This window comes from Pogona vitticeps, chromosome 5 (genome assembly GCF_051106095.1).
Source record: "Pogona vitticeps strain Pit_001003342236 chromosome 5, PviZW2.1, whole genome shotgun sequence".
Classification (NCBI taxonomy): Eukaryota; Metazoa; Chordata; class Lepidosauria; order Squamata; family Agamidae; genus Pogona; species Pogona vitticeps.
Window position 1 is genome coordinate 193,177,737 of NC_135787.1, and position 27,199 is coordinate 193,204,935.

The 27,199-nt window shown below is 44.9% G+C and overlaps 1 protein-coding gene across 2 annotated transcripts; it reads left to right on the top strand.

Moving 5' to 3' along the window:
* The first annotated feature begins 722 nt into the window (after positions 1-722).
* Positions 723-26,969, top strand: LOC144583184 (collagen alpha-1(XII) chain-like). 2 transcript variants are annotated; one of them, XM_078376517.1, is made up of 15 exons: positions 723-1,722; positions 4,144-4,237; positions 6,319-6,492; positions 8,771-8,931; positions 9,376-9,505; positions 10,824-10,940; positions 12,203-12,358; positions 15,368-15,484; positions 18,341-18,487; positions 19,017-19,136; positions 19,641-19,799; positions 21,128-21,256; positions 22,131-22,280; positions 24,875-25,069; positions 26,785-26,969. In XM_078376517.1, exons 1-15 carry the CDS (start codon positions 1,570-1,572, stop codon positions 26,958-26,960), a joined length of 2,178 nt encoding a protein of 725 aa, XP_078232643.1. In that variant the 5' UTR covers positions 723-1,569; the 3' UTR covers positions 26,961-26,969. The 2 variants fall into 2 exon arrangements, with proteins under 2 accessions (XP_078232643.1, XP_078232644.1); XM_078376518.1 differs by having other exon boundaries at positions 24,878-25,069.
* The last annotated feature ends 230 nt before the right edge of the window (positions 26,970-27,199 follow it).

Below are 27,199 nucleotides of genomic sequence, written 5' to 3' on the forward strand. Positions count from 1 at the left end.
TATATCTTGAATACATTTCATCCCCCCACCTGAAAAGTCTTTGAATACGACTATTTGGTAAACATATTACTTTGATTTTTCACCCCCTTTGATTTCATCTACACAGAATTGTTGTTGTTTAGTTGTTAAGTTGTGTCCGACTCTTTGTGACTCTTGGTGACCCCATGGACCAGAACACGCCAGGCCCTCCTGTCTTCCACTGCCTCTCAGAGTTGGGTCAAATTCATTTTGGTTGCTTCAATGACACTGTCCGACCATCTCATCCTCTGTTGTCCCCTTCTCCTCTTGCCTTCACACTTTCCCAACATCAGGGTCTTTTCCAGGGAGTCTTCTCATGAGATGGCCAAAGGATTGGAGCCTCAGCTTCAGGATTTGTCCTTCCAGGGAGCACTCAGGGTTGATTTCCTTCAGAACGGATAGGTTTGTTCTCCTTGCAGTCCAGGGGACTCTCAAGAGCCTCCTCCAGCACCACAATTCAAAAGCATCAGTTCTTCGGTGGTCAGCCTTCTTTATAGTCCAGCTCTCAGTGACTTACAATTTCAAAATGAGATTTTTCTTTGCCTGTAATTGTTACAACAATTTGTAATTGTTGATACTTCATAAACAAATGGTATTTAATTTTTGATACTATTTTATCATGTTATTGAGAACCTAAGTGCCAGTTAGAGAGAAAGGGGTGGACTATCTGGGGAACTTGAAGCTATTCTCCTCTAGTAATCTCTGTACTCTTGCTGTGTTATCACAAGCAAATTCTCCAGAAACTCAAAATTTCTACAACACAAGGAAGAAGACAAACTTTGACTTTTCGATGAGTGGTCTGTTGCCACAGTGATTTACACTGTTTGACTTATACCAGTTTATAGAAATAATAGGATTTTAGCCAAAGATTGGTAGCTGACAGAAAGTTTGTGAAAATTCAAGCCGCTCAAAAGATCTGTTGGCACACAAACATAAAGGAAAGTTGTGGCTGAAAGTTGGTAGGACTCGGCACACAAAGGAGCAGTAAAGGGACAGTAGAAATAATAGTTATAGCCACTTGTGAGAATATGCAGAAACCTTTTGTGTGTATGAGAAAATGGTGAGAATTTACATTTATCAATTCTGCCACTCAGTGCACCCGGTTAAAACAGAGATGGGAAAATTTGCATTTCTAGACTAGGGCTCCGAGGACATCCTAGTTAAAATCTGGTCGCTTTAGATGCAGCTGGCCCAAGGCCACCCAGGCTGGCCTTTCTTCCTCGGAGGCACAGAGTGGGGGGAATCGAATTTCCAACCTCTGCCTCCGCATCCTGATACGTAAACCACTGAGTTATCCATCAAATAGATTCTGACTTATGGCAACCCTTTCCAGAGTTTTCAAGCTAGACAATAATCAGAAATGGCTTCTCATTCCCTTCTTCTTGAGGCGTCCTGCAACTTGCCCAAGGCCACCCAGGCTGGCTCTTTTCCCGGGAGACCGAATCAAACTCCCAACCTCCAATACTTAACTCCCTGAACTATCCGGCGAGCTCCTGAACATCCTTAGAAGCAATCCATTTCCCTTTCTTTCCTTTCAGTGCCAGAGTGACCATGAGCCTCACAGACTATACCAGGATTCAGGAGGTGCTGGGGGCCGTCCGGGACCTGACCTTCAAAGGGGGCAATGTGAAGACAGGAAATGCCCTCTCCTTCATAGCCCACACGATGATCAGCGCAGGAGCGTTGAGAGAAGAGGCTGCCAAGGTGAGCCAGCGTGCAAGCTTGGACACGGTAACCGTTTCCAGCACCCGCTATGTTGTGGGATCCTTCCTCCCTTCAGCCAGAACAAACCGTAGAGTGAAGATAAACAGAGCGATGGCACCGTCTGCTGTCAGCTACAAAAATAAGCGCTTGAGTGAATCTTGAAGTCTGTCATATCCTCATGGCTCCCTCGCTGGGTGTTTTTAAGAGCCAACTTAAAACCTGGCTCTTTAGGCAGGCCTTCCCTCCTGTCAATACTTGATTTATACCTTTCTATTTTAATTTCCGTCTATACTTTCCCCATCTTGAATGATACTCATATTACTGATTTAAATTGTTGTTTTCATTGCTTTAGGATATTTTTTACTGTAATCCGCCCAGAGTAGACGTGGTCTAAATGGGTGGGATATAAATTTAATAAATAAATAAATAAATGGATACCATAAAGCTCACAGTGATAGCAAAATCACTCCCAAATGCAGTCCAGGATCGGGAACGCAAGTCATGGGACTGGCTGTCAAGTCAGACTTAATTCGCACTGGCGACTCAACCTGGACTTGGCTGGGGTTGGTTCTCACAGTTGAGAACTCACTCACTCCTCCTTTCTTTTCTGAGGAGAAAAGCTTGTTTTTCATAGGGACTTGGGTCTTGGACGCAAAGACCTGACAACATCCCTTGTTAGGAATAGGGGACCCAGTATGCCCCCCATACGGTATTTCCACTGGCCTTCTGAACCTGCCCCCCACCGACCCCTCCATTCCCTCCTCCAAAGAGAGAGAGAAAGAGAGAGAGAATTGGTCCACAAAAATGGCTAGCTGTGCCTCTAAAAGCTCTTAAGGGGCACAACTCTAAAAAGTTCGGGACCTTTGTATGGGACAGAACGCCTCTTTCCAAGTGGAACAAACTACCCCCTGAGATTTGCCTGGGCTTCCTCCCTGGAGTTCCCAGAAATCATTAAAAACTTTCTTATTTGGCAGGATTTCTAAACCATACCATCATTCAACGTGTTGCTTTGGGTGCATGTTTCGCATCAGCAGCCGTCCAACTGATTTTAAATTAGCCACAGCTTTATTGTCTCCTTTAAAGTGTTTGCTCTATAATTGTTTTTACTGTTGCACATTGGCCAAAGGGACCATTGGTCAGATGGGCAGTCTAAGAGCTAAACGAACAAACGAATGAACAAACGACCAAAAGACCAACCAACCAACCAACCAACCAACCAATCAACCAACCAACCGAACCAAACCAAACCAACCGACCGACCGACCGACCGACCGACCGACCAAACCAAACCAACCCAACCAACCAACCAACCAACCAACCAACCAACCAACCAACCAACCAACCAACCAACCAACCAACCAACCAACCAACCAACCAACCAACCAAACCAAACCAAACCAACCAACCAACCAACAAGATAAACTCAACTCATTATTTTGATCCATTTCCTGTAAAAAAAAAAGTCTGGACTGGAATTGATCTAAATTGGCCATGTGACTGAGCCACGTGTGATTCCACCATCAGACGAATTCTTGAAAAAGTAGTTTTTGAGTCCTTGAGAATCTAGAGGAGACATCACTAGAAAGCTTGGCTCCAAATTCAGGTGACCAAGCTGGATCTCCTTTCAGTCTACGAGAGGGCCACGAAAGAAAGACTACTAAGAGCGAATGGCCAGTTGCTCAAGCATCCGCTGCTGTTCCCAGGATGATGGCTCACACTTCAGTCTTGGATGGTGCTCATGTAGCTTCATCAACATCATAGGAGTAAGCAGCTCCCAAAGACTGGCAACAAACTGTTCTAGAAAGATTGGACTCGTATCTGCTCAACCTTGCTGCTGAGGTTCCTCAGCCCCATGGGGTGCGATGCCTTAAATGACCTTGGCTGTTTCTGATTTTGCATTTCACCCTTGTTGGACTACTGGAATCTCTGTTGTGTAATGATCTTGGACTGTCAGTTCGGTATTGAATATCCCTTGTTTGTACCTAACGCTTCCCCAGACTTCATGCTTATTCCCAAACCTTTATTACTGCTTGGGTTATCGCTGATCACTGCTGTGACCCTTCGCAGGTGATTATGCCTGGGAAGAATTCCAAAGGAAAAGTGTGTCTGTCCAGGCTGGCTTTTTTCTTTTTAATCCCAAACTCAAAAGTGTCTCTCCCTGATAACAGTCAAAAAGCACCACCTGGGCATAAGAAGAAGAGATCGATAGCCTTGCAGTATGGGAATCATTATGGGGACTTTTCTATAGAAATAGGTTGGGGGGGACCCCGAACAGCCCGTTGAGGACCGACTGTATTCAGTGGCCACACTGGGATGATGTCTCTTGGGGGGGGGAGAGAGAAAAACATGGGAAGAGGATGAAGAAAAGAATGGAAAGGCTGACATTCTGACTGTTTCTCACGTCCCTCTCTTTCCTTGCAGATCGTAATTCTGATTACAGATGAGAAATCTTCTGATCCTGTGGATGAGCCAGCGGGAGCCCTTAAGGACGCAGGAGTGACAGTGTTCGCAGTGGGTATGTGTAAGAGAACTCACCGTCTGGCCACCACAGCAGCGTTGCTACAGGTGTATCTCGTCACAAAATGTTGTGGGGGTTCAAATGTGTACAGGCTGGTTGCTCTCCATTTCTCTCTCTCTCTCTCTCTCTCACACACACACACACACACACACACACAGAGTGGCGGTGCTGTAACTCTGTGCTTTATTGCATGTCCTCCATGGCACGAACACATTCAAAAAGGGGACATTTGAAAGAAATGTTGCAGGTGAGACATGCAATGGCAGGATCTAGAATCAAACCCTAATCTTATTCTCTAGGTAGAGTCTGAGCAGGCTAAAATTCAAGGCTCAGTTCAAAGACAGTTAAAACACACACACCCCACACCAGAACAAGACTAAAAAAAATCCAAGTTCTAATGTTATTTTGGAGCAGTCGTATTTCCTAGATAGACTACTGCAATGTGCTCTACATAGGGCTTCCCTTGGGGGCTGACCTGGAGACGACAGCGGGTCCAGAATGTGGCGGCCAGACTGGCAGCTGGTATGAGTAATCTGATCATCTCAGTCTAGTGCTGGTTTGTCTCCACTGGTTACCCATTATGTCCCAGATCAGGTTCGAGGTCCTGATGCTCGTGTGTAAAGCCCTCCATGGTTTGAGACTATGCTCCCTCTTGGAATGTCTCTCACTAACATCTTCTGCCCAGCCCACCAGATCTTCCCAGGCTAAGCTCCTCTGGGTAAGCCAACCTGGAGGAGGCCCGGAAATCCTCCACAAGAGGCCCTTCACAGTGGCTCCAAAATTATGGAACCAGCTTCTTGGAGCTACACCTGGCCTCCCTTCTTGCTAACTTTCAGAAGACAAAATGCTGCTTTTCGGGGTGGGGGGGTTCCACAAACACTCTGTCCGATTTTATGTCCTCTGTCCTGCCATCATGCAGAAAACTGTCTGTGATGCTTCCTGTTCTTATTCTACGAATGTTTAAAGTTTTTGTGTTTTTCTAATGTATAAGTGCATGCTTTATCTAAGGTTGTAAGCAAGAGTAGTTCTTTGCACTAATGCGGGTGGTATATAAATCAAATCCATTAATTAATAGCAAAAGAGTCTGAACAATTTTTTAAAAGAGAGGGCACTTCTTCAGCCTTGGTGTGACCTGGTTTCCTTTTTTTCCCTTGGAATATTGTGGGGGCCGTCGGTAACTTGGCCCGTCCAGTTCTGGACTCCGCACTTTAAGAGGGAAGCCCAATAAAGTGGAGCAAATTCAGAGGAGGGAAACAAGGAGGATCAGGGATTTGGCAGCCAAGCCCTTGGAAGAAAGACTGAAATAACTGGGTATGTTTAGCCTTGAGAAAAGGGGACAGAAGGGAGAGAGGAGAGCACTTGCCAAAGACTTGAAAGGTCCTACAGAGGAGGGGCAGGATCTGTTCTTGATCATCCCAGAGAGCAGGACACAAACTCATGGGCTGAAGCTCATCGTTGTTTAGTCCTTTAGTCGTGTCCAACTCTTCGTGACCCCATGGACCAGAGCCCGCCAGGCCCTCCTGTCTTCCACTGCCTCCCAGAGTTGGGTCAAATTCATGTTGGTTGCTTCGAAGACACTGTCCAACCATCTCGTCCTCTGTCACCCCCTTCTCCTCTTGCCTTCACTCTTTCCCAGCATCAGCGTCTTTTTCCAAGGAGTCTTCTCTTCTCATGAGAAATGGCCAAAGTATTGGAGCCTCAGCTTCAGGATCTGTCCTTCCAGTGAGCACTCAGGGTTGATTTCCTTCAGAATGGATAGGTTTGTTCTCCTTGCAGTCCAGGGGACTCTCAAGAGTCCTGTAGCTGAAGCTACAGGAAGCCAAATCAGGAAAAACCTCTTAACTGTTAGAGCTGTGCGACAATGGAACCCAAGACCCCAGGAGGTACCAAGTGCTCCAGCGTTGGCTGCCTTCAAGAGAAGATTGGGCAACCCTTTCTCAGCTCTGCTTTGACTTGGATTCCTGCCTCGATCAGGGCGTTGGACTGGATGGCCTTAGAGACCCCTTCCAACTTCATAATTCTATGATTCTGGGATTCCCATCCCCATCTCCTCTTTCATCCGTCTGCTTCCTCCTTAGGAATAAAACATGCCGATAAGAAAGAACTGAGCCAAATTGCATCTCAGCCCCTTGAGGAGCACTTGTTTTACGTGGAGGATTTCCACCACCTCGGCAGCCTCTCGCGGAAACTTTCCCGGCGGCTCTGCGTCACGGCCTCGGAGCCACCGCAGCCGGCTAAGCAGACTGTGAATGGTGAGTCCAGGGTCCTTATTCCAGGTCTAGGGGGAGGGGAAAAAAATCACAAATAAGCTTCCTAAAATGGACGTCCTTCATCCAAAGCCGGTTTGAGGGGTGCCCAATTTTTCTGGACTGAACTGCGGTAGCTGTTCAGGCCTTTGGAAAAATCTCTCCCACGGGAGGCCCAGCCTGGCCCCATCTTCGCTGTCCTTCCGCAAACAGTCGAAGACCTTTCTCTTCAGGCAAGCCTACCCTCAGTAAACGAGCTACCTGGATGTGATTTTTAGATTGTTATGCGTTGTGACTGGATTTTTAGTACACTGGTGCCTTGACTTACGAACTTCATCCGTTTCGGAATGGTGTTTGTAAGTCAAAATGTTCGTAAGTCAAAGCAGCATTTCCCACTGAAATGCATGGGAAGGGGATTAATCTGTTCCAGCATTTCAAAAATCTGGGAGGCAAAGCCCGGCTGGGAAGCGAGCAGCGGGAAACGGACCCTGTGCTGGGAGGCAGGAGCCCAGGAAATTCAAATGGCCTCCCGATCACACTCGAATTCCCGGCACGGGCTCCAGCGTTCGTAGGTCAAAGCTCCGTTTGCAAGTCAAAGCAAAATTTTGCGAACGGAGCTGTTCGTAAGTCAAGGCACCACTGTACTACAATACTTGTGTTTTTCTATTTCTCAGAGTGACATTTAAATTTTTTTATATACTTATTGATCTTTGCCGCAATATTGCCTATTAATGTTGTTAAGATGCCTCTTTACTCATTGTTCATAGTTTTAAACATCGTCTTATAATGAGGTCGCCCACTGTTGTAGACTCCTTGTTTACAACTTTAAATATCATTTTCTCTTGTTGCAAGCAATGGGTCCTTTTCAAGGAGAAAGGCGGGATAAAAATATTTTAAACAAACAAATACATTTCCTAAGGATTGGCAGAACTCACTGGATTTTGGAAGGTCATCACCTCCAGACTTCTGATTCAGGGCAATAAAAATGCTAGTACAGTGGTGCCTCGCTAGACAGTTACCCCCCATGACAGTTTTTTCGCTAGACATTGACTTTTCGCGATTGCTATAGCGATTTGCAAAACAGTGATTCCTATGGGGGAATTTCACTGGACAATGTTTGGTCCCTGCTTCGCAAACCAATTTTCACTAGACAACGATTTTGACAGCTCCCTCCGCGCTCGCAAAATGGGTGTTTTCAGGACCTACGCTTCGCAAGACAGTGATTTAAACAGCTGATCGGCGGTTCGCAAAGCGGCTTTCCTATGGCGTATCTTTGCTAGACAACGACGATTCTTCCCCATTGGAATGCATTAAACAGGTTTCAATGCATTCCAATGGGGAAATGCTTTTCGCTAGACAATTATTTCGCTAAACAGCGATTTCAGTGGAACGGATTATCATCGTCCAGCGAGGCACCACTGTACAGTACTTATTCTAAGAGTTACAGCCAGCTTCCTGCTGCCTAAACGCAGAGCAGAAGGAAGGCTGCACAAGCACCGTGTCGTCAATCTGGGACTCTCCCGTTTCAGCTTCAGATGTGTGATGGATCTCCCAACCAACTTGAGAACATGCATAAGTCCAGCAGCCTGCTGGGGAAGGTTTTTTTAATACAATTTCCCTTTCAATCTGCATTGATCAGCAGGATACTAAGCTATATTTCTTTATTAGAATTCTCTTTAGAGTTAAAAGCGCCCAAAGAGTAGCCACATCTAGACTTCTTTGTTTAAGAAAGCAAGAAATCTAGTGTTGGTTCTAAGCATTATAATAAAGAATTGTATGTACTGGAAGATAGAACAGAGGGATAACTCAGGGGCTAAAGACCTAAACTACGAACTCGGGACATTTGGCCAAAATTTCCGTAGTGCCCCCTAGAGGTTATGAAGGACTTTTTCAATTTCGAAAAATTGAATTAGGGATGTGGGGAAAACAGGTTTCTGTCAGGGTTATCCATGGGTCTCCACGCAGCCGACAGTTCTCCCTCTAGCCCCTTTCCTGCCCCGTTTCTGAGCCAGGGGGTGCTTTTTCTTGGGAAGAGCTTCAGGGGGGGGATGTGCAAAAATCAATATTTTTATTGTGCCTCTCAACACAGACAAAACACTTTTGCCCCCATAGACGATGGTGCCAGCTCTCATCGCTTATGATGACACTCAGTGGATATTGGCTGTTTTTTTTAAAGTCCATTTCAGCCTCCTGTTTGTCAAGAAAGACCCCTTTGCCCCACTTTCCTCTGCACACCACCTGCTTGCTTTTAAGCGTTGGTTTGCTTCTCCCATTTTTCTTGCAGTCGAGAAGATGGTTGGGCCTCGGGACCTGGTCGTCAGCGAGCCAAACTACAATTCTTTGAGGCTAACGTGGTCACCCGCCACTGGAAAAGTGAAAGGCTACCAAGTCCTTGTGGATTCCCTCTCAGTTGCAGGAGAATCTGGCCCAAGGGATCAACAGCAGGTAAGGGGAGTCTTTAGAAGGCTCGGGGGGGGGGCCCTTTGGTGTACAATTCCCCAAAACCTACAGAGGTACATTCTAGGTCCAAGCTATCTTTAAAAATGCATCTCCCTCTATCAGGCCACACAGCCATTAAGATCATCAAGGGAGGCCTTTCCCTTGGTCCCACCACCTTCACAAGTGCGTTTGGTGGGGATACGGAAAAGGGCTTTCTCTGTCGCTGCTCCCAGACTTTGGAACTCCCTCCCACTGGATGCCTAGTCGGTCTCATCTTTGCTGTCCTTCCTCAAGCAGGCAAAAACCTTTAGGGAAGCCTTCCCTGAGCGACTCGTGATGTGAGCTGAGAGAAACCAAGTAATCATTTGCTGACTCTACATATGCTTGTATAATTTTCTTCTACATATGTGTCTTCTTCTTGCTTCCGTTTGTACGGGGGTGTTGTGACAGATCGTTCTGGCAGCCAACGAGAGCACCGTTCTGGTGACAGGCCTACAACCAAACACAAAACATTTCTTCACCGTCTTGGCGGTCTATGCGGATGTTTTTGGAGAGCCGGTCACGGTCAAAGGGAAAACAAGTGAGTCTCCCATTTTCAAACACTTCCTTCTGGGTCATTTATCTCTCCTGCCTCTCTTTCCACCTTCCTCTACCTAGGACTAGGAAACCAGTAGAAAGCAGGATTTAGACTGGGGAAGTGCTGGATTTTGTCCTGGTCTGGACCATTCCACACAGACTTATGGATAACCTCCACTTGTCTGTGTCTGGACAACTCTACTAGCCCCTTGAAAAATTAAAAAACAATCCATAGTTTTTCATGACCGACACCGTCAAAGGCTTTCCTGTATGTAATCTTTAATTTTCTTCTAAAATTGTTCGACCTGTAAATTTGCAATATGATCTCTAGGGCCTCTTTGTTCTCTCAATTCAGCTTGAACATATGGCATTTCCTACTCTGTAAGTGGCCAAAGTCTTTGTTGAAAAATTTTCAGCTTCGTTTTGCGTGCACAGGAGGTTACACTATATATACCCATTCCTGTCTCCTTGGTTTGAAAGCAGAATGTATACTGCATGTTTCTAGTCTGTAGGCTATTGTTTAATTTTCCATATTTGTTGGGAAATTCTTTTTAGGATTTTGATAAATGCAGTCTCTGTAGCTTGAATTTCATAGCTTGGTTTTCTTAGCAATAATGTACTGTTGTGAGCTATACCCCTTCTTATGCACAGTATTCTGGGTGCGTGCATGCTTTGATCCTAAAGAGGCAAATAAGTTTGCAAATAAGCTTTGCAAAATACCAGCTCCTGTTGGAAAAGAAAGGGAGTAGAGCTGGATTTGTTGATTTGAACAACACAGCTGGATTTTCATTGTGGAGATGCCAGTGAGGACTGCTGAATCAAACTTTGCCACCACACCACTGTAGGACCCCCATATCCATGGAGGATTGGTTCTAAGCCCCCTCTTGTAGATTATAGCAAACACTATTTTAATAGTGAACACTATACATAGTATGGTCTCTGGCTCCCTTTTGTGGCCAGTTTTGGTAATGACATCATGGAAATATATTTTCCTAGTGAACACAATATGTGGCATGATTTCTTGCCTCCTCTAGTGACCAATTCTTGTAACTTCATCATTAGTATTTGTGGTATTTTTAAAAATATTTTTAATATTTTCAAACTGCGGATAAGTGAATCAGTGGATACTGATTCCGTGGATACAGGGGTCCTACTGTACTGAAAGTTGACAGATTATATACCATGATTTGGCTCGTGTTTCATTTTTCCACTGTGATCCAAATAGTATCACGCATGTCGCCTCCCCCTTCCTAATACATTTCCTAATCCATGTGTTTTGGACTATGGAATCCCTTTCCGGTGTGTGTATTCTTCTTTTAAAGCACCCATACCACCAGTGACCAACTTCAGGGTCATAGAAGAAGGACTGTCCAGCCTCAAGGTCGCCTGGACTCCTCCTTTGGGAAAACTATCAGGCTACAAAATCTACATTCCGGAATGTAAGTTAGACTGCTGAAATTTTCTTGGACTTTCTTTTTGGTGGACATTCATCCAGGAAGCTGGAGTTATAGCTATCTAGAAAACATTGTTCTGGATTTCTAACATCTCTTCGGGGAAATCAATCCATCTGTAAAGTATGCAGACTCCATTCAGGAACCCAGTCTCCCTTCATGTGATCCTCAGTTTAATTAACGGATTTAATTTTCCATCGTTTGATTTCTGCTCCACACCATTTTTATGTCCATTTGATGGGCCTCAGCCGCTTCAATACAACCAGGGCTACAAGCTTAAAGAGTTTAAAAACAGTAGATTAGTCAAGTGATGTTTGGGCCTAAATCACATGGACCATCTGGATTGATCCGTTTTCCTCCTCCTCCTTTTTTTATATCAATATGCTTCCATATACACCTGGGCCCTGTTCGTCTGCCTGTCAGTTCCATCAGTATATTTCTTGCTATTTGTACTGGTTTTGTAGGCTGCATTCATTTTTCTCCCTGTTTTTGGGTCCTCGCTACCATAAAATCTTCTTTTAAAAAAAGCATAAGTGATACATCGCTATGTTTCTGTCCCTTCCGACTGTTAGTCGATGTGCCGCCTAGTTGGATATGTCACCTGTAGCCCTTCCTTCCTTCCTTTTTTAAGGTGGTGGGGGGGGAGAAGCTGTATCCTTCTGAGTAATGTAATTCATATCGTTGATGCCACAACAAGCTTTCCACAGATAGAAAGTGGTCTATCGCTAAGCATTTTTAAAAAAATATTTTTTAAAACCTAATAAAAAGGATACAAGCTTGGTGGCCATGCAGTGGCCATGGTGCCCACAAGACTGAGCTTATTTGGAAAGCAAATAAATTGATAGAAACGTTCACATGTGCCAAAACGATAAGGATTGAAGCGATACAAGGATCAGATCATTTTTAAAAGTGGGAAAAACCCAACTGGTTGGCCAAATAAATGGATGCCACCTGTGCGTTGTGTGGATGGAAATTTATAAAATGATATAAATAATGATAGAATTGGTGTAACTGGGATTCTTTTGACATGTGTGGCTCCCTGTTTGTGTGTGTGTGTGTGTGTGTGTGCGTATGTGTGTGTTTTCTGGCATGTTGACATCAAGGCAAAATATAAAGCAAACGAAACACTGAAACAACATTTTTCCAAACCGGAAGATAATTCCCTCTTTATTCTTCTGCAAATTTTATTCACCCACCTTTGTGTTTCATTTTACTGACTTGGCCCTGTTTTTATCCTGACCTTTACGCAGCAAACAAGCCTGGGATTACCTCTGAGAAGATTCTGGGCGGCGATGTTTTCTCGCACGTCCTCGAAAACTTGCACGAGGATAAAGAGTATACGGTCAGCATTTACGCTGTCTATCCCGAAGGGCCGAGCCAACCCATGTCTGCAACTGGTAGAACTTGTAAGTTGTGCATGTCTGTGTTTCTGATGTGTTTTAGAAATGCATTCCAGCAGCAGACCTTTGCGAAATTTCCTAAAGTGCAGCTCCCACCTTCCATCAGCCAGCATTTTGAATCTTTCAAATTACAGGGCAGTTGCTCATGTTGACTTGGGAATGCTGGGGTTTGTAGCCCAAACATGTAATTTCCACCTCCCCAAGGGAGCAATTTCTTCCTGCTTTAAAATTTGTGATGGTATAAGGTAGGCTTCCATGCCAAATTCAAGGTGTTCATATTAACATACAGTGGTGCCTTGCATTACGATGTTAATTCGTTCCAGCGAAATTGCTGTAGAACGAAAACATTGTAAAGCGATTTTAAAAAGCCCATAGAAATGCATAAAAACCCGATTAATGCGTTCCTGTGGGCTTGAAAGTCACCGTCCAGTGAAGATCCTCCATAGCACGGCCATTTTCGCTGCCTGTGCAGCGAGGAATTTGTCCCAGAAAACAGCGGGCAGCCATTATTTTTAACCCGGTGGCCATTGTGTGAAAATCTTCGTTTTGAGATAATCGGTTAGCGAAGCAGGTAACCGATCATCGCAAAGCGAAAAAAAACCATAGGAAACATCGTTTTGCGATCGCAAAAACTTCTTCGTTATGCAATTTCTTCGTTAAACGAAGCGCTCGTCTTGCGAGGCACCACTGTATAAGCCCTCAGTGGTTTGAGTTCTCATTGCTTGTCTGAACACCTCTCCCAGAGATCATCCTCCCGTCCCATCTGCTCCATGCAAGCAATGATGTTGTGGGTTGTCACCCTAATGGACGACCAGAAATCTGTGACTAGAAACGGGGCCTTCTCGGTGGTGGTCACCACATTATGGAACGCCTTGCCAGCGGAGATATGCCAGATCCCTTCCCTTCTAGCATCCAGAAAGTCAATCAAAACCCACCTCTTCATTTCTGTAGATTCCCCCCCCCATCACTGTCTACTAGGCTGTTTGTTTTTTATTTGTTTTTTAACTGTTGTCGTTCGGACTGATAGCCCCGCATCATCTTTTCAGAGAGGGTTTAGATTGGAGAAGTTGCTTCTTTGGCTCACGACTTCTGGAATTTCCCAGGGGAAACGTTTACAAGCTCTGGTTAGAAGTGATGTGTTTGGGAGCACGAGTCTTAAACCTAAAGTTGCCCATGGCGTCCCTCTCTACTTAGACTTCAGGAGTTAAGGGAAGAATATTCTCTACAATCTTGGGTCACCTCAGTTAAGGCTGATTCAGCCTGACAAGCTATGTTGTCGAGGGATTTTAAAGCTGCTTTCGATATCGTGCCTCTGAAAGAGAGGGAAAGGATTCTTTTGCCCCTGAAGACCTCTGTAGTTTGCAAAAAAGGGTCCATAGTTGTGTCCTTCCCAAAAAGCAACACACAACAACTGCTGGATAGCCCAAGAGCTGAGGTCTCTTGCTGTGGAGCCAGAAGTCAGGAGTTTGATTCCTCCCTGGACTTCCTAGACAGGGGCTGGACTCTGGATCCAGCCCTGCAGTACTAAGATTATTATTATTATTATTCTCACAAGCATGCAGGTACATACACACAGAGAAAGCCCAGAAGCATTAGCTGATTGATAAGAGGCAAAGAACCCATCCGGTGCATCAGATTCTTAAACACAGCAGCTGTCACCCTAGCTCTGGTTTGTTGGTACAATTTGCACAACTACACAAATAATACAATTGGAAGTGGGTTTTGCGGAAAAAACCATGGGCAGTTTTGTTGGCTTGCTTTTGTTTGTTTGTTTGTTTGTTTGTTTGTTTTGCAGAGTTTAGTGGGATGAATTGAGTGTGGCTTTAATTAAAAATAATAAAGTTCATTTTATTATGCAGCAGATTGAAATGGTTCTGACAGGATCGTACAGAGCAGATCGGACTGCAGTAGACCGCCCCTTATTTGTTAGTTTATTTTCAGTGGCACTTAACTTGCTTCAATACATTCATTCAGAGATTCTGGTAAATTAGGAAGAATTCAATCAATCAATCGATCGATCGATCGATCGATCGATCGATCGATCTATCTATCTATCTATCTATCTATCTATCTATCTATCTATCTATCTATCTATCTATCTATCTATCTATCTATCTATCTATCTATCTATCTATCTATCTATCTATCTATCTATCTATCTATCTATCTATCTCTATTTACTCACAGTTCTTCTTATATAAAAATAAGCATATTTTGTGGAAATAACTTGTTACATTGCTGAGCTTAACTGCTTTTCATTTAATTCATTATTACCTAACTGACTGGTTACATTCCTGACAGAACACACCCCTCTAACAGTTTATTTCTGACTCCATAACAAACACACTGGCAGAACATTAACTGAACCCTGACTAGGAAAAAGTCGGAAAAAGAAGTAGACAATTAGCTGCTACTGAGTTGATTGACATTCATGTCAGATCCCTTCCAGCCGAAAACTCTCAAAAACATCATCTGAGGGTACAATAGATCAAACAGCTTTTGTCCATGTAAGAACATGGTGTCAGGAAGGCATGAGGAAATTTCTCCCCCTCTTCAACAGCCAGGAGATGAATGTTGCACTTCCCTCTCCTTGCCTGCAAGGGTGAGACAAGGATTGACATTTTCAGCTCTTCTAGACTGGTTTAATTTGGGGTACTAAGCAGGTAGGCTAAGCAATGGCTATAAAGAAACCGTGGATACCTCATATTGGTATCCACGGTTTCACTTATCCGTGGTCTGAAAATATTAAAAATATTAAAAGGAACACAAAAAAAACCACCCCCAGAAATATGCATTTCCACGATGTAATTACCAGAACGGGCCACTAGAGAGAGCCAAAGACCATGCTATGTACAGCCTTTGCTATTATCTGTGGGTTTTGGCATCCACAAGGAAGGCTTGCAAACGATCCCCTGCAGATACGGGGGATCCTAGTGTATCGGGTTGTGATTGAAAGTATCAGGCTTCCTATTCAATCTTCTACAAAGCTTTTTTTTTTTTTTTTGGGTCTTCCAGTGAAACTGGTGCCAGTGAAAAACATCTCGCTGCAAAATGAGACCACCAACACCATCCAGGCCAGATGGACCCAGGTCAGGGGGGCTTCAGGATACAGACTCATCTGGGCATCTTCAGGTACAGCATCTTTGTGTCTTTGGTGGTTTTTCTTAAGTGTGCAGGGAATTCACCCTGGACCTGTTGAAGACCCCGCCTTCCTCCCTGAGTCATCGGGGGCCAACTCAGTTGCAAAAGAGAAGAATGGGATTCTCTGCATGAAAGTGAATGCCACCATAGGTTGGAAGTTGACCCGAGAAGCCTTTCAGGTCTGTTTTTTGCAGCCCTGGCCCCCTGTCTAAATTGTTTTGTACGCCGCAAAAGAAAAATGGCTTAGGTCGGGCGTGCGATTCCCCCCCCCCACTGGGCCTCCTTGACAGGGGCTGGACTGGATGATGCTGGATGATGCCCAGCAGTTCTAAGATGATGATGATGATTATCCTTAATGAAATACTGGATAGCTCAGTAGTCTAGCTCTCTGGCTGGGGATCCAGAGGTGGGGAGTTCAATTCCCCCCCCCACTGGGCCTCCTTAAGAGGAGCTGGACCCAGTGATCCAGAGGGTCCTTTCCAGCTCTGGCGTTCTACGATGGAGATGTTTGATTGATGGATTGAAAAAAGAGAGGTGGAAATGTGTGTATTTAAAAAAAAATACCACAATTTTCCTAATCCCCCAGAATGTTTTTCATTGATGGCTTTCTCTAGCAAGTGAGCTTGTTACGTGAACGAGCAACAGTGGTCTCAAGTGGCTTATCAGCAGGAGAACGACACAATCTGCTTTTTCCCCCCTCCCCATGAATGTGTAGGTCGCTCTCATCAGGCATGGTCCCCTCTGAAGGTCTGAAATGTGCCCTTCCGCATACAGACAATTTGCAAATGGCAGCGACTCTCTTAAAATGTGTGAACCTTGTTTGTTTAGCCTCTGGGCCCTGGAGACAGGAGGAGTATTGGGATTTGGAAAAAAAAAGAGAGAGGGTTTTTAATATATATTTTAAAGAAAACTAAGGAAGGAGGTGAGGATGAAATAATAAGGAAGCCGCATCTCTGGAGGCAGAAAGCAAACTCAACGTTCAGTTGGGTTGGCCAACAACATAGGTAGAGAGTGCCACCTAGTGGCGGAATGAAGTGTAGACCACTTTCATTTTACTGGGGAAAAGGATATTTTTTCCCCGTGCTGTTCAAAAGCTAAGCATGATTTAGGAAGCCTGTGGTCATGAATTCTAGTAGTCCTTTGCAAAGGTTAATAACTCTCCCCGGCTTTGTAATTGATCTCCTTTCTCTCTTTAATAAGTTGATAAGTGCTGTAATATGTGTCCTCAAGTCAATTCCGACTCTTTCCAGAGTTTACTAGTAGACAGTATATGGAAGTGTTTTGACATTCCCTTCTTCTGGGGATATTCTGGGACTATGCAGCTGGCCCAAGGCCACATAGGCTGGATCTTCTCCCCGGAGGCACACAACCGGGAATCGAACTCCCAGCCTTTAGCTCCATAGCTAGATACCTAAAAGCATGGCGCTCCCCAGCCATTTAAGATGTGCTGTACCGTTGCCCCAATTTATACCTTTCCCCCCGCAAGCTGGTGTATAGCGTTTGCTCTGTGAGGGCAGTGTGATGCAGTGGTTAGGATGTTATTCTGGGAGAGCCATGCAATTCCATGGCTGACCTTGGGACACTTATTTTCTCTCAGCCCAACGGACCTCACAGGGTTCTGGGGAAGCCATGCAAGTTAAGTGGAGCTCATTGGAGGCAAGGCACTATAAAAATGTGATGAATTCATGCATAAATGAGGAGAGCAGGGTAGAGGGGCCATTCTGGCACATGCACATGGGCGCATGCAGCATGAATTCCAGAGAACAGCTTCAGAGGATGAATTAGGTTGTGAAATTAACAGGGGGTGGGTTAAATTCCCGTCTTCCCTCGCCCCATGCTGCAGCCCCAAAAGGAGTCACGTCTAACCTATTCGCCTGGGGCGGTTTACTTTTTGGTGAATTATATTTTTTATATTGCTATTTGAAAGTAAATGGAAAGCAGGAACAATTTTACAGTAAGTCAAATTTCCTTTTCATTTTTTTAAAAAAATATTTATTATACCATTTGCAGGCATTTTTCAGAATTTAATGCATAATATTTCAGATTTTCTGCCGTTTTCTTAACAATCTTATACTTCTGCCCAAGCAACGAAAAGGAACAAGTAAGGCACAAGAAGCAACAGGATTTATTCTTGAAGGCTTTCACGGCCAGGATCCGATGGTCGTTGTAGGTTTTTAGGGTGTTTGGCCGTGTTCTGAAGGTAAACGTTGCAGACTTTTAAAATTTCAGTTAAATTCCTCTTGCAGAATTGAGGGACTCACAGAGCAGAATGGCTTCAATTTCCCCAGATTAATCCACTGCATTTTCTCTTTAACTGGCACTTACCACCTCAATAACTCACTCAGAGGCATTTGCAAGAAGAAAAAAAAGCATAAAAGACTTCATTTGCTTACAGTTGAACAGATCAAACAGCAGGCTGACAAAACATGACTGAGTTCCAACAAGCCGAGGAGAGGGAAAGAGTTCTTAGCAGAGAGGCGGGACTCTCTTTGAATTCATAGGAAGGAACTATTGGTTAGTGCTGTTGGTGACTGACAGTCAGCCCAGTCCAGAAAGGTCCCTCCCAGCCACACCTACTGTACTAGAGGCAGCATGCGAGGTTGCAATAACTCCAACACTAAGGAATAACAATCAGCAGGCCCTGGGCATGGCTTGTCTGTGTGAAGCCTGCCATGTCAATCTCACAGGTGGCTTCTGGTGGAGGAACAGAGCACTGTCGGATGAGTTGAAAAGAGTTCTCAGGTTTCATTTTTGGTCTCTAGGGCAAGGTGGTCACCCCGTTTGGGTTTTCACAATATGCCACACCTTTAACGGGAGACCTCAGCATTAGTTCTCTTGTGGTTACAGAAGGCAGTGTTCAGAACGTGAACCTGGGGGACGCTTACAGCTACTATATGATCCAAGGGCTTCAGCCTGGCACCGAATACACCGTCACCATCAACCCTATCTTCGGAATCATTGAGGGGCCAATAGTGACTGCAAAAGCAACTACTCGTGAGTAACTGTGTTCTGAACTGCTCCCTTTACCATGATAAAGCTCTGTGGGGACCTCTAACCAATGCTATAATTTTATGTGAGCTTTCGTGGACAAGTCCACTTCTTCGGACATATATTTTTATGTGAGCTTTCATGGACAAGTCCACTTCTTCAGACATATGTTTAAAGTGAGCTTTCGTGGACAAGTTCACTTCTTCAGACATATATTTAATGTGAGCTTTCGTGGACAAGTCCACTTCTTCGGACATATATTTTTATGTGAGCTTTCGTGGACAAGTTCACTTCTCCAGAAATAAGAGATTACTATATTTTAATATGAGCTTTTGTGGACAAGTCCACTACTTCAAATGTAAGAGTCTTACTCAGCAAGGAGAATGCCTTTGAGATTTTTTGGTCTTACATGCAAAACAATGAGCAACAGGTTACATCGCTCTTCTATACCCAGGATAGCCATCCCGTTCTCTGCAAAGTGGTAGGGCAACAGGGGTCTTTTTCCTTTTGCCATTAAAGCACCTCTCCTTTACAGTATCATCAAGTACTGTGCAGATTTTGAAAGCCACCGACATCACTGTCAATTCTGCCCTGGTCTTCTGGAATTCCGTGCCTGGGGCAACTGGATACCGAGTGACATGGGGACCAACTCCAGGTAACAGCTCCATTGGAGTAAATCATCTTGGGGGTGCCAAGAAACCTTGCACTGTTGATAGGGATCACACCTGTAACAGCTGCATGATCTCATCTTCCCAGTCTGTGAATGAGTGGGAGAACCGGATGATTTCCTTCTCTGTAGACTAGTCATTTCTAGGGTTGGGACCTCAAATGTTCTTGGACTACAAGTCCCAGGAGCCCTTAATACTCCAACCCTGGAAGCCTTTAAGAGAAAATTGCACAACCATCTGTCAGATCTTCGTGGACTTGGATTTCTGCCCTGAGCAGGGGTTTGGACTGGATGGCCTTCGAGGCCCCGTCCAACTCACGTATTCTATGATTGGCTGTGATGCTAGGATTTCTGGGAGTTGTAGTTCCCAAATACCTGGGGTGGGGAGGCAGCTTTGAGAATTCCTGCTGTCACCATCCATGAGAAAGGCATCTCCAGAGCATCGTTAGGATTTTTCTCAACGTCAACCTTATCTGTTCTGTGTCTCCCAAGAGTTCTTTGGAAGAGACCGTGCACAGCAGCTCACTCTGAACAGCTCCACCACCGCCTATCACCTCCGAAACTTGGCCCACGACACGGAGTATGTCATTTCCCTGTACGTCCTCTTTGGTTTCATGGAAGGTCCCGGGATCACCATCACCGCAAGGACGTGTAAGTGCGTTTGTCCTCCGGAAGGAAGCTTAGAGAAGCGACTCTGTTGGGTTACAAAGTTCTCTCAATGTGAGTGGCTGTACCGAGAAGGGAAGAGTCATCTTTAAAAAAAGGGAACTTTTCTAATCTCTGCCTTTTTTTTTCCTTTCTTTCCCTTAAAAATTATTTTAAAAACAGATTGATCCGGATGTTGACATCCTTATGGTTGCCAGGACTGGGCATAGATTTCATGATATTTCTCGTAGATTACTCTTACTGGAAGGTTGAAATTTTAAAATTACTTCAACATTTTAATTTTTATTTGTTCATTCGGTTACATTTCTGGCCTTCGCAGCTGATAGGGTCACATTTATGGAAAACACAACGGCGAAGGTGATAAGTAATTTTAAAAATTTCAGCATAGGTGTGTGTTTTACCTGCACCTCCACAAAAGGCCACCTTTCCACATTTTCAGTTGATTGTTGTTGTTTAGTTGTTAAGTCGTGTCCGATTCTTCGTGACCCCATGGACCAGAGCACGCCAGGCCTTCCTGTCTTCCACTGCCTCCCGGAGTTGTGTCAAATTCACATTGGTCGCTTTGGTGACCCTGTCCTCAAGCAAGTTTAGATCTTTCTCTTCAGCCCAGCTTTGCCTTAGTGTCTGACAGTCTAGGAGACAAGGAACAGATGGTTTACGTTTTGTTGCTTTTAAATCTGCTTTTAGTAATGCTTTTTCTTTACATTTTTAGAACCATGTTATTCATTCTTGTTTCGTGTTTGACTATCCTACTGTTTTTCAGCTTTTAATGCCATGCTTTTAATGACGGGAGGCATCTTGAGTCCTTTTTTAGGAGAAAGGCATGATTTAAAAAAACCATTTCAAATTAAATACATAAAGGAAGTCACATCCCTGACCGCCCCATAATGTGCTCTTTTAAAGGAAGCCATCCCCCTTAAAGCGAACCTCATTGTCTGTGGGGGAATCTCTCCAACCTGATCCCAAAAAGTAGCAGCCCTAGAGCTGGGCCAAAAAAAAAAAAAAAAAAAAAAAGAGATCAGCCTTCTGACATGGATTGAGGGCTGGCTGGAGCATAACTCCGTGTACATCACAGGATTGCCAGGACACGCCGCGAACTGTCCAAAATAGGATCTCTTTCTCTATTGGATCACACCCTGGATCTTTCCAAAATTCCACACAGCACAATTTCAGCCATGAAGCTTTGGGATGGCAGATCTGTGTAAGGAGGTGGGCGGTTGGCGCCAGTGCACTCCCCCCTTGGCAGCGGCATTGGGGGCGGGCAGGGTTGGCTGAGGAACGGCAGGTGTTCAGCCCTTGACGTCTCTTTGCAGCTCCCCTGGGCTACGCGTCCAGTTTCAAGGTGACCTCTTCCACAAGCACGTCCATCTCTCTGTCGTGGAGCGCTGTGCCTGCTGCCACCAAATACAAGATCATCTGGAAGTCAGCCGGTGCAGGAAAAGGTAGGTGGTGGAGGGTGGTGGCCACTTTAGGGTACGGTTACATCGGCAAATAGTGCTGGAAGTGTTGAGATTAGTCTGGTCTGGTTCACATTACAGTAGGATACTCAGGGCCCTGGGGGAGTTGGTCCCAAGCCCCTCCCCCCCGGATGCTGAAAAATGCTATTTTAATAGTGAAAGGTACCGTATTTTTCCATGTATAAGACTATATTTTTGTCCAAAATCTTTAGACTAAAATTGAGGGTCGTTCTATACACGGAGGTAAGCTGACGAGAGAACAAAAACAAGTGGAGGGGAAAGCAGGGATCAAAGCCATCCTGCAGCGCTTTGATCCCTTTCCCCTACACTTGCTAAACCCCACTTAGATTTCTCAATTTTGGATTAGAAAAGTGGGGGGCATCTTATACATGGGGGCATCTTATACTTGGAAAAATATGGTATACACAGCATAGTCTCTAGCTACCTCTAGTGGCCAGTTCCGATAACTTGACCTTTAGAAATACATATACTGTACTGTATATATCTCTAGGATTTTATTTGTAATATTTCCAGACCGTGGATACATGAATCAGCAAATACTGATCCCACAGATCAGGGGGATCCTACTGTATTTTCAGTTGATTGCACAATGCGCCTGAGACACAATGTGGCAGTCAGTGTGAATTAGCCCAGAGTTTTCCCTTTCAAATCTGTAGTTGTTTTTTTTTCTCTCAATTGCAGCTAATTGGCAAGGTGCCCTGGTACATCCTGGTTGCACAGTCAGATGCATAACCAAAGATACGACAATACAGAGTCCTGGCACCTCATCACTTAGTGGTCATTAGCTGCAGCAGGTGCAACAGAACTTAGGCAAATCCAGCTGTGTTTTCTGTTTCAGAAAGGGAGGCAGCCAAGAGCCAGCTCCTAAAGGGCCACGTACGTGAGCACCGATTGGAGGGCCTTCTTCCGAACACACAGTACACTTTTGGCATTGCTGCCATCTTTGGAACCTCGGAGGGGAAAGTTGTGACTCTTCAACAAAGCACCGGTGAGCCTCGAGCGAGGATCTCTCTTCTCCATCACCACCAAAGATGGTGATGTTTGAAACTTCAGCCGGAAAAACAGGGCTTCCCAACCTTGGGTGTCCAGATGTTCTTGGTCTACAACACCCAGAAATCCTGGCCAGTGGAGCCAGTGGTTAAGGCTTCCGGGGGTTTTAGTCCATCTGGAGACCCAAAAGATGTCAAGCGGTGGCAAGAAATTCTTTGGCTGTGGCCGAGCCATCCAAAGAAGGCTGCAGGCTTGTCTTCTCCTCTGACCACATTTCCCTCCTAAGACCACAATCCCGTTGCTTAGCCTAGTAAATCCCAATAGAGTAGCTCCATTGGATCAATGGGGATTTGGTGAGCCAGCTCCTGGGTAAGTTCCATTGATTCAACTGGGCCTGCTCTAACTGTGGCTTACTTTAGCGTAGTAAGTCACAGCCATCTCTCCTGTCAGGTCGAACTCCCAGAATGGAGAACAGTGGGATTTGTAGTTTGAACCATCCTCACTATTATATCACATCTTCCTTAGGCGCCTTTGACTATAATCTGGTAAAAAGGATAGCCAAATAGCATTGCATACACCTGGGGGGAGGGCAGGAAAGTTCTAGGGGTCAGATATACTTCCACACTATTGGGGAGCAGGCCGGGTAGGTGGGGCTCGTCAGCCCTAGAAGGCAGCCCATTCTAGGAGAAGGAAAACTCTGACTTCAAACCTCCACTACCTTGTGGCTATATCCACCGATGGAAAAGGCTTCAGGAGTAAATCTCGAGGCAAAATCCGGAGCCGGAGTCCCGGAGGCAATTCGTGTCATTCTGGCAACTCCTGCGATGTCGCTGGAACCAGTTGTATTGGCTCTTGCCTTTCCATTGGACTATTTCACTGACGTGGAGAGGGGGGATGTGCTGCTTGGGTAACAGCCTATCCTCCATATTATTTTACCCAGGCTTCGTGCTCTGGAGGGGACGCCCATACAGAGCACGTTACCATAGTCTCTCAAGACTGAAGGATGCCTAACCAACCTTAGGCACGTGAAATATAATAGTGAGGCCAATAGAGAGGACATAATGGAGGGGCAGGGACCAAGTAAGATGGGGAAAAGAGAGTGACCCCTACAATGGCCATGGGAAATTCCCCTCAACCATCAATCCAAAGACTGTGGCCAAGAAATCAAAAGAAGACGGAGACTCGGAAGGGCAGTGATGAAGGAATTTAGAAAATATCATCAAGTGGACGGAGGTGTCCCTGGAGACCATGACCGAGACCACCCATACACTTGTGTTTCCGATCACCATGCATGCGTGCAAAATCTGGACCGTTAGGGACAGCTGATGGGAAAAATGGATTCTTTTGAAATATGATGCTGGAGGAGGGCTTTGTGGGATCCCCCCGGCTTGCCAGAAAGAGGAAAAAGTGGGTTCTAGATTAAATCAAGCCTGAACTCTCTGTCTCTGGAGGCAACAATGTTGAAATCAAGTCTGTCCTACTTTGGGCACCTCATGAGAAGGCAGGATTTCGGTTTCAACTAGAGTTGGGCACGAACCCAAAAAATTGGTGGTTCGTGGTGGTTCGTGACTATCCACAAACCACGAACTTTCTGAACATTTAAAAAAATAACCAGGAACTAGTTTGTTTTTTTAAAAAAGGTCATGCCTGGGGGGAGGGGAAATGAATCCCCGTACCACCCACCTGTCCCCCCTTCCCACAGCCCCCATCATCTCCCTATCTTGTGCTCCTCTTCCTCCTCCGCCACTACCATCTTCTGTCTTCCATTCTGCGAGCTGGGCGCACTGTCCCTGCGCGCATGGTACACCTGTCAGCTGACAGGCATGTGCATGTGCAGAGACCTGGCGTCCGTGAGCTGGACGTGCTCTCTCAGCACATGCGCACGCTCTCTGCATGCGCTGAGATCCCAGCTGAGGAGGGAGATCAGCTGGGAACCTGGCGCATGTGCAGAAGGCAGTGCCCGGATGACTGGAAGGCTGTGCTGCTGCCACCGGGGCAACGATGGAGGAGGAGGAGGACGAGAAGGCAGCAGGACCAGGTTGGGGTCGGCACGAAGGGAGCAGGGGGCAGGGTTTGGGGTCTAGGGGGGAGAAAACGGGCAAAACTGAACCACTGAACCAAAAATTCCTTGACAAATTTGTTGGTCAGATTCGTTTTGGTTTGTCGGCTTTGACGAACCGGAACCAACCCGAACCAACGAACCAGCAAATTTTGACAAACTTCCTGGTTCGTATTTTTGTTTGTTTCTTTGGTTTGTGGCCATCTCTAGTTTCAATGTTTTTGCCTCCAGAGATTGTTCAAGCTTGATTTGATCTAGGACCCACCGGTTGCTCTTTTCTGGCCGTCCAAGGGATCCGCCAAGCTCTCCTCCCATGCCACATTTAAAAGGAATCAACTTTTTCCCTATCCACTTTCTTCATGGCCCAGTTTTCACACCTGTACATAGAACAAGAGTGTGGATGAACTTGGTTTTGGTCTCTTTTGACATGCCCTCACCCTTGACGATCTTTCCCATTTCCTTCACCTCCCATCCAGCCCATAATGGTGGAGAAAATACTTCCCCTAAAAATGCTCTTTTGTTGTGTTTCTCAGCAGGTCCTCGTGACAATCTGTCCTCTCCTCCTTCGACGATTTCTTCAGCAAAATCGGTCACAGCGAGACTTCTTCCAGTGAATCCCCATCAGCCTGCTTTCCCGACGGCCTCTTCGTCTCGGCCCAGAACCACCTCTGCACAAACGGCTCAGGCGGCGAAGATTTCATCACCCCGGGCTTCTCCCTCTGGCCCAGGTCCGTCCGTTTGCTCCCCTGACAAGTGGCAGGCAAATGTTAGAATGCATAAATGTATACATCTAATGACATGATAGGTAAAAGCAAAATAGAAATAAAAACATCTTTTTAAAAAGACGAAAATGTGATGGTACCTTAAAGACTAACTTTTATATTTTTTTAATATGAGCTTTCATGGACAAGTCCACTTCATCAGACAGAAGAGAAAAAGCTATCTCCAAGGTCTAAGGTTGATTTTCTTCACTGATTTATCTCACGGGTGAGGTGTTAAGGATGTGAGGTGTTAACCATGGATGATGGAAATTGTAGTATAACTAGATCAGGGGACCATAGGTTCCCCATCCTTGATTTAATGTTTAAATAAATGACTTTTTTTTTACTACAAGTTGCTCCCAGAGACCTACGGTGGCATTACAAGTCTGCCCACTTGGGCTCTGGCAGGCCTTCTGAGGAAGGCCATAATGATGTGGCCAATCCCCCCCCCCCGAAAGACCCTACTGGATTGCCCAAGGGTCATGTCTGGGAATCCATAGGTTTTGTAGTGAGTTTTGTTTGTGAAGGCGCATCCACTCTATGTTGCACAGATCGATCGATCGATCGATCGATCGATCGATCGATTGATTGATTGATTGATTGATTGATTGATTACTGGGTTTGTCTCAAATTGGTCTTCTCAGCCGCACTAGACGCTGTTCCAAGTCCTCTATTCAGAGCACGATGCCCTAGTTTCTCGAGACTAAAGGATGCCTAATCCAAATCCAATTCATTCATTCATTCATTCATTCATTCATTCATTCATTCATTCATTCATTCATTCATTCATTCATTCATTCAATCAATCAATCAATCAATCAATCAATCAATCAATTTGAAATATTTTTACCCCACCTTTCTTCTAAAACAAGGACCAAGGGGCTTACATCATCAAAAAAGACAATATCAGAAAGCTAAAATCAAGAAGCTATCACTGCTTTTGGTTGTTGTAGGTTTTTTTGGCTGTTTGGCCTTATTCTGAAGACTTTTCTTCCTAACATTTCACCAGTCTCTGTGGCCAGCATCTTCAGAGGACAGGAGCTAGAACTCTGTCTATGTTCTGGTGTAGTATGGGGGATAGTTGAGTATTTGTAGCTGTGGGATCAGCTTTTTGTCCTTTTCAGGAAATTGGGTAATTATGGTGATCAGGGTGTTTTTGTTATGGGCGGATTGTTGTGATAAGGGTGGAGATGCTCTGTCACTGTGATTGATGGGTGTCGTTAGCTGGTCTTTTGTGTGCAATGATTACTGGTCCTTGTGGCTGGGTAGAGTCCATTGACCTTTTTGCAGGCTGTATTTTTCGGTGCTGGGAGCCAGGCTTTGTTGAGTTCTAGACTTCCATCTTTTTTGTTGAACCTGTGCTGATGTTTGTGGATTTCAATGACTTTCCTGTGTAGTCTAACATAATGATTGCTGGTGTTGTCCAGTACTTCTGTGTTTTGAAATAGGATTTCACGTCCAGCTTGTTTTAGGGCATGTTCAGTGACTGCTGATTTTTTCCAGTTGTTTTTAGTCTGCAGTGTCTTTCTTGTTGTTTGATTCTGGTGTGGATGCTGCGTTTTGTGGTCCCAATATATACCTGGCCATGTTATGAAGAAAAACCTCCAGAACATGGCCAATCAGTCTGAAAAACCTACAACAAGTTTTCAAGAACACATCACTGCTTTTCTTTATCTCTCCAGTGTGCAGCAAATTCAAGGCAGACATAGCCTTCCTGGTGGATGAGTCCTCAAGCATCGGCCAAAGCAACTTCCTCAAAGTAAAGGACTTCCTCTTCCGCATTGTTTCCTATTTCCCCAAAATTGGACCTGAAGGCACACAGGTAAAAGTGTATTATTTGCATAGCTTGCTGTCCTAGATTTTCAATTCTTCCTAGAACTATTAATTAGCACCTTGGGTTGAGGCCAGAGATATTAATGAGGTCAAATTACATGATATGATATGATGTGATATGATGTGTCCCATCAAGTGATAAAAGATTTATTAAACAAATAAATTATTGTCTCCCCTCTTCCTCATTAATTCCAATTCCCTTTTTCCTTTCTGTCACCCCTTATGTTAAAAAATTAAAAAATTTGAAAAAAAGTGATAAAAGAT

Coding starts and splice junctions, on each gene's coding strand:
- LOC144583184 (XM_078376517.1), top strand. CDS start 1,570: ATGAGCCTCACAGACTATACCAGGATTCAGGAGGTGCTGGGGGCCGTC. Junction 6,493..8,770: donor GGCTAAGCAGACTGTGAATG/GTGAGTCCAGGG, acceptor TTTTTCTTGCAG/TCGAGAAGATGGTTGGGCCT. Junction 10,941..12,202: donor CAAAATCTACATTCCGGAAT/GTAAGTTAGACT, acceptor ACCTTTACGCAG/CAAACAAGCCTGGGATTACC.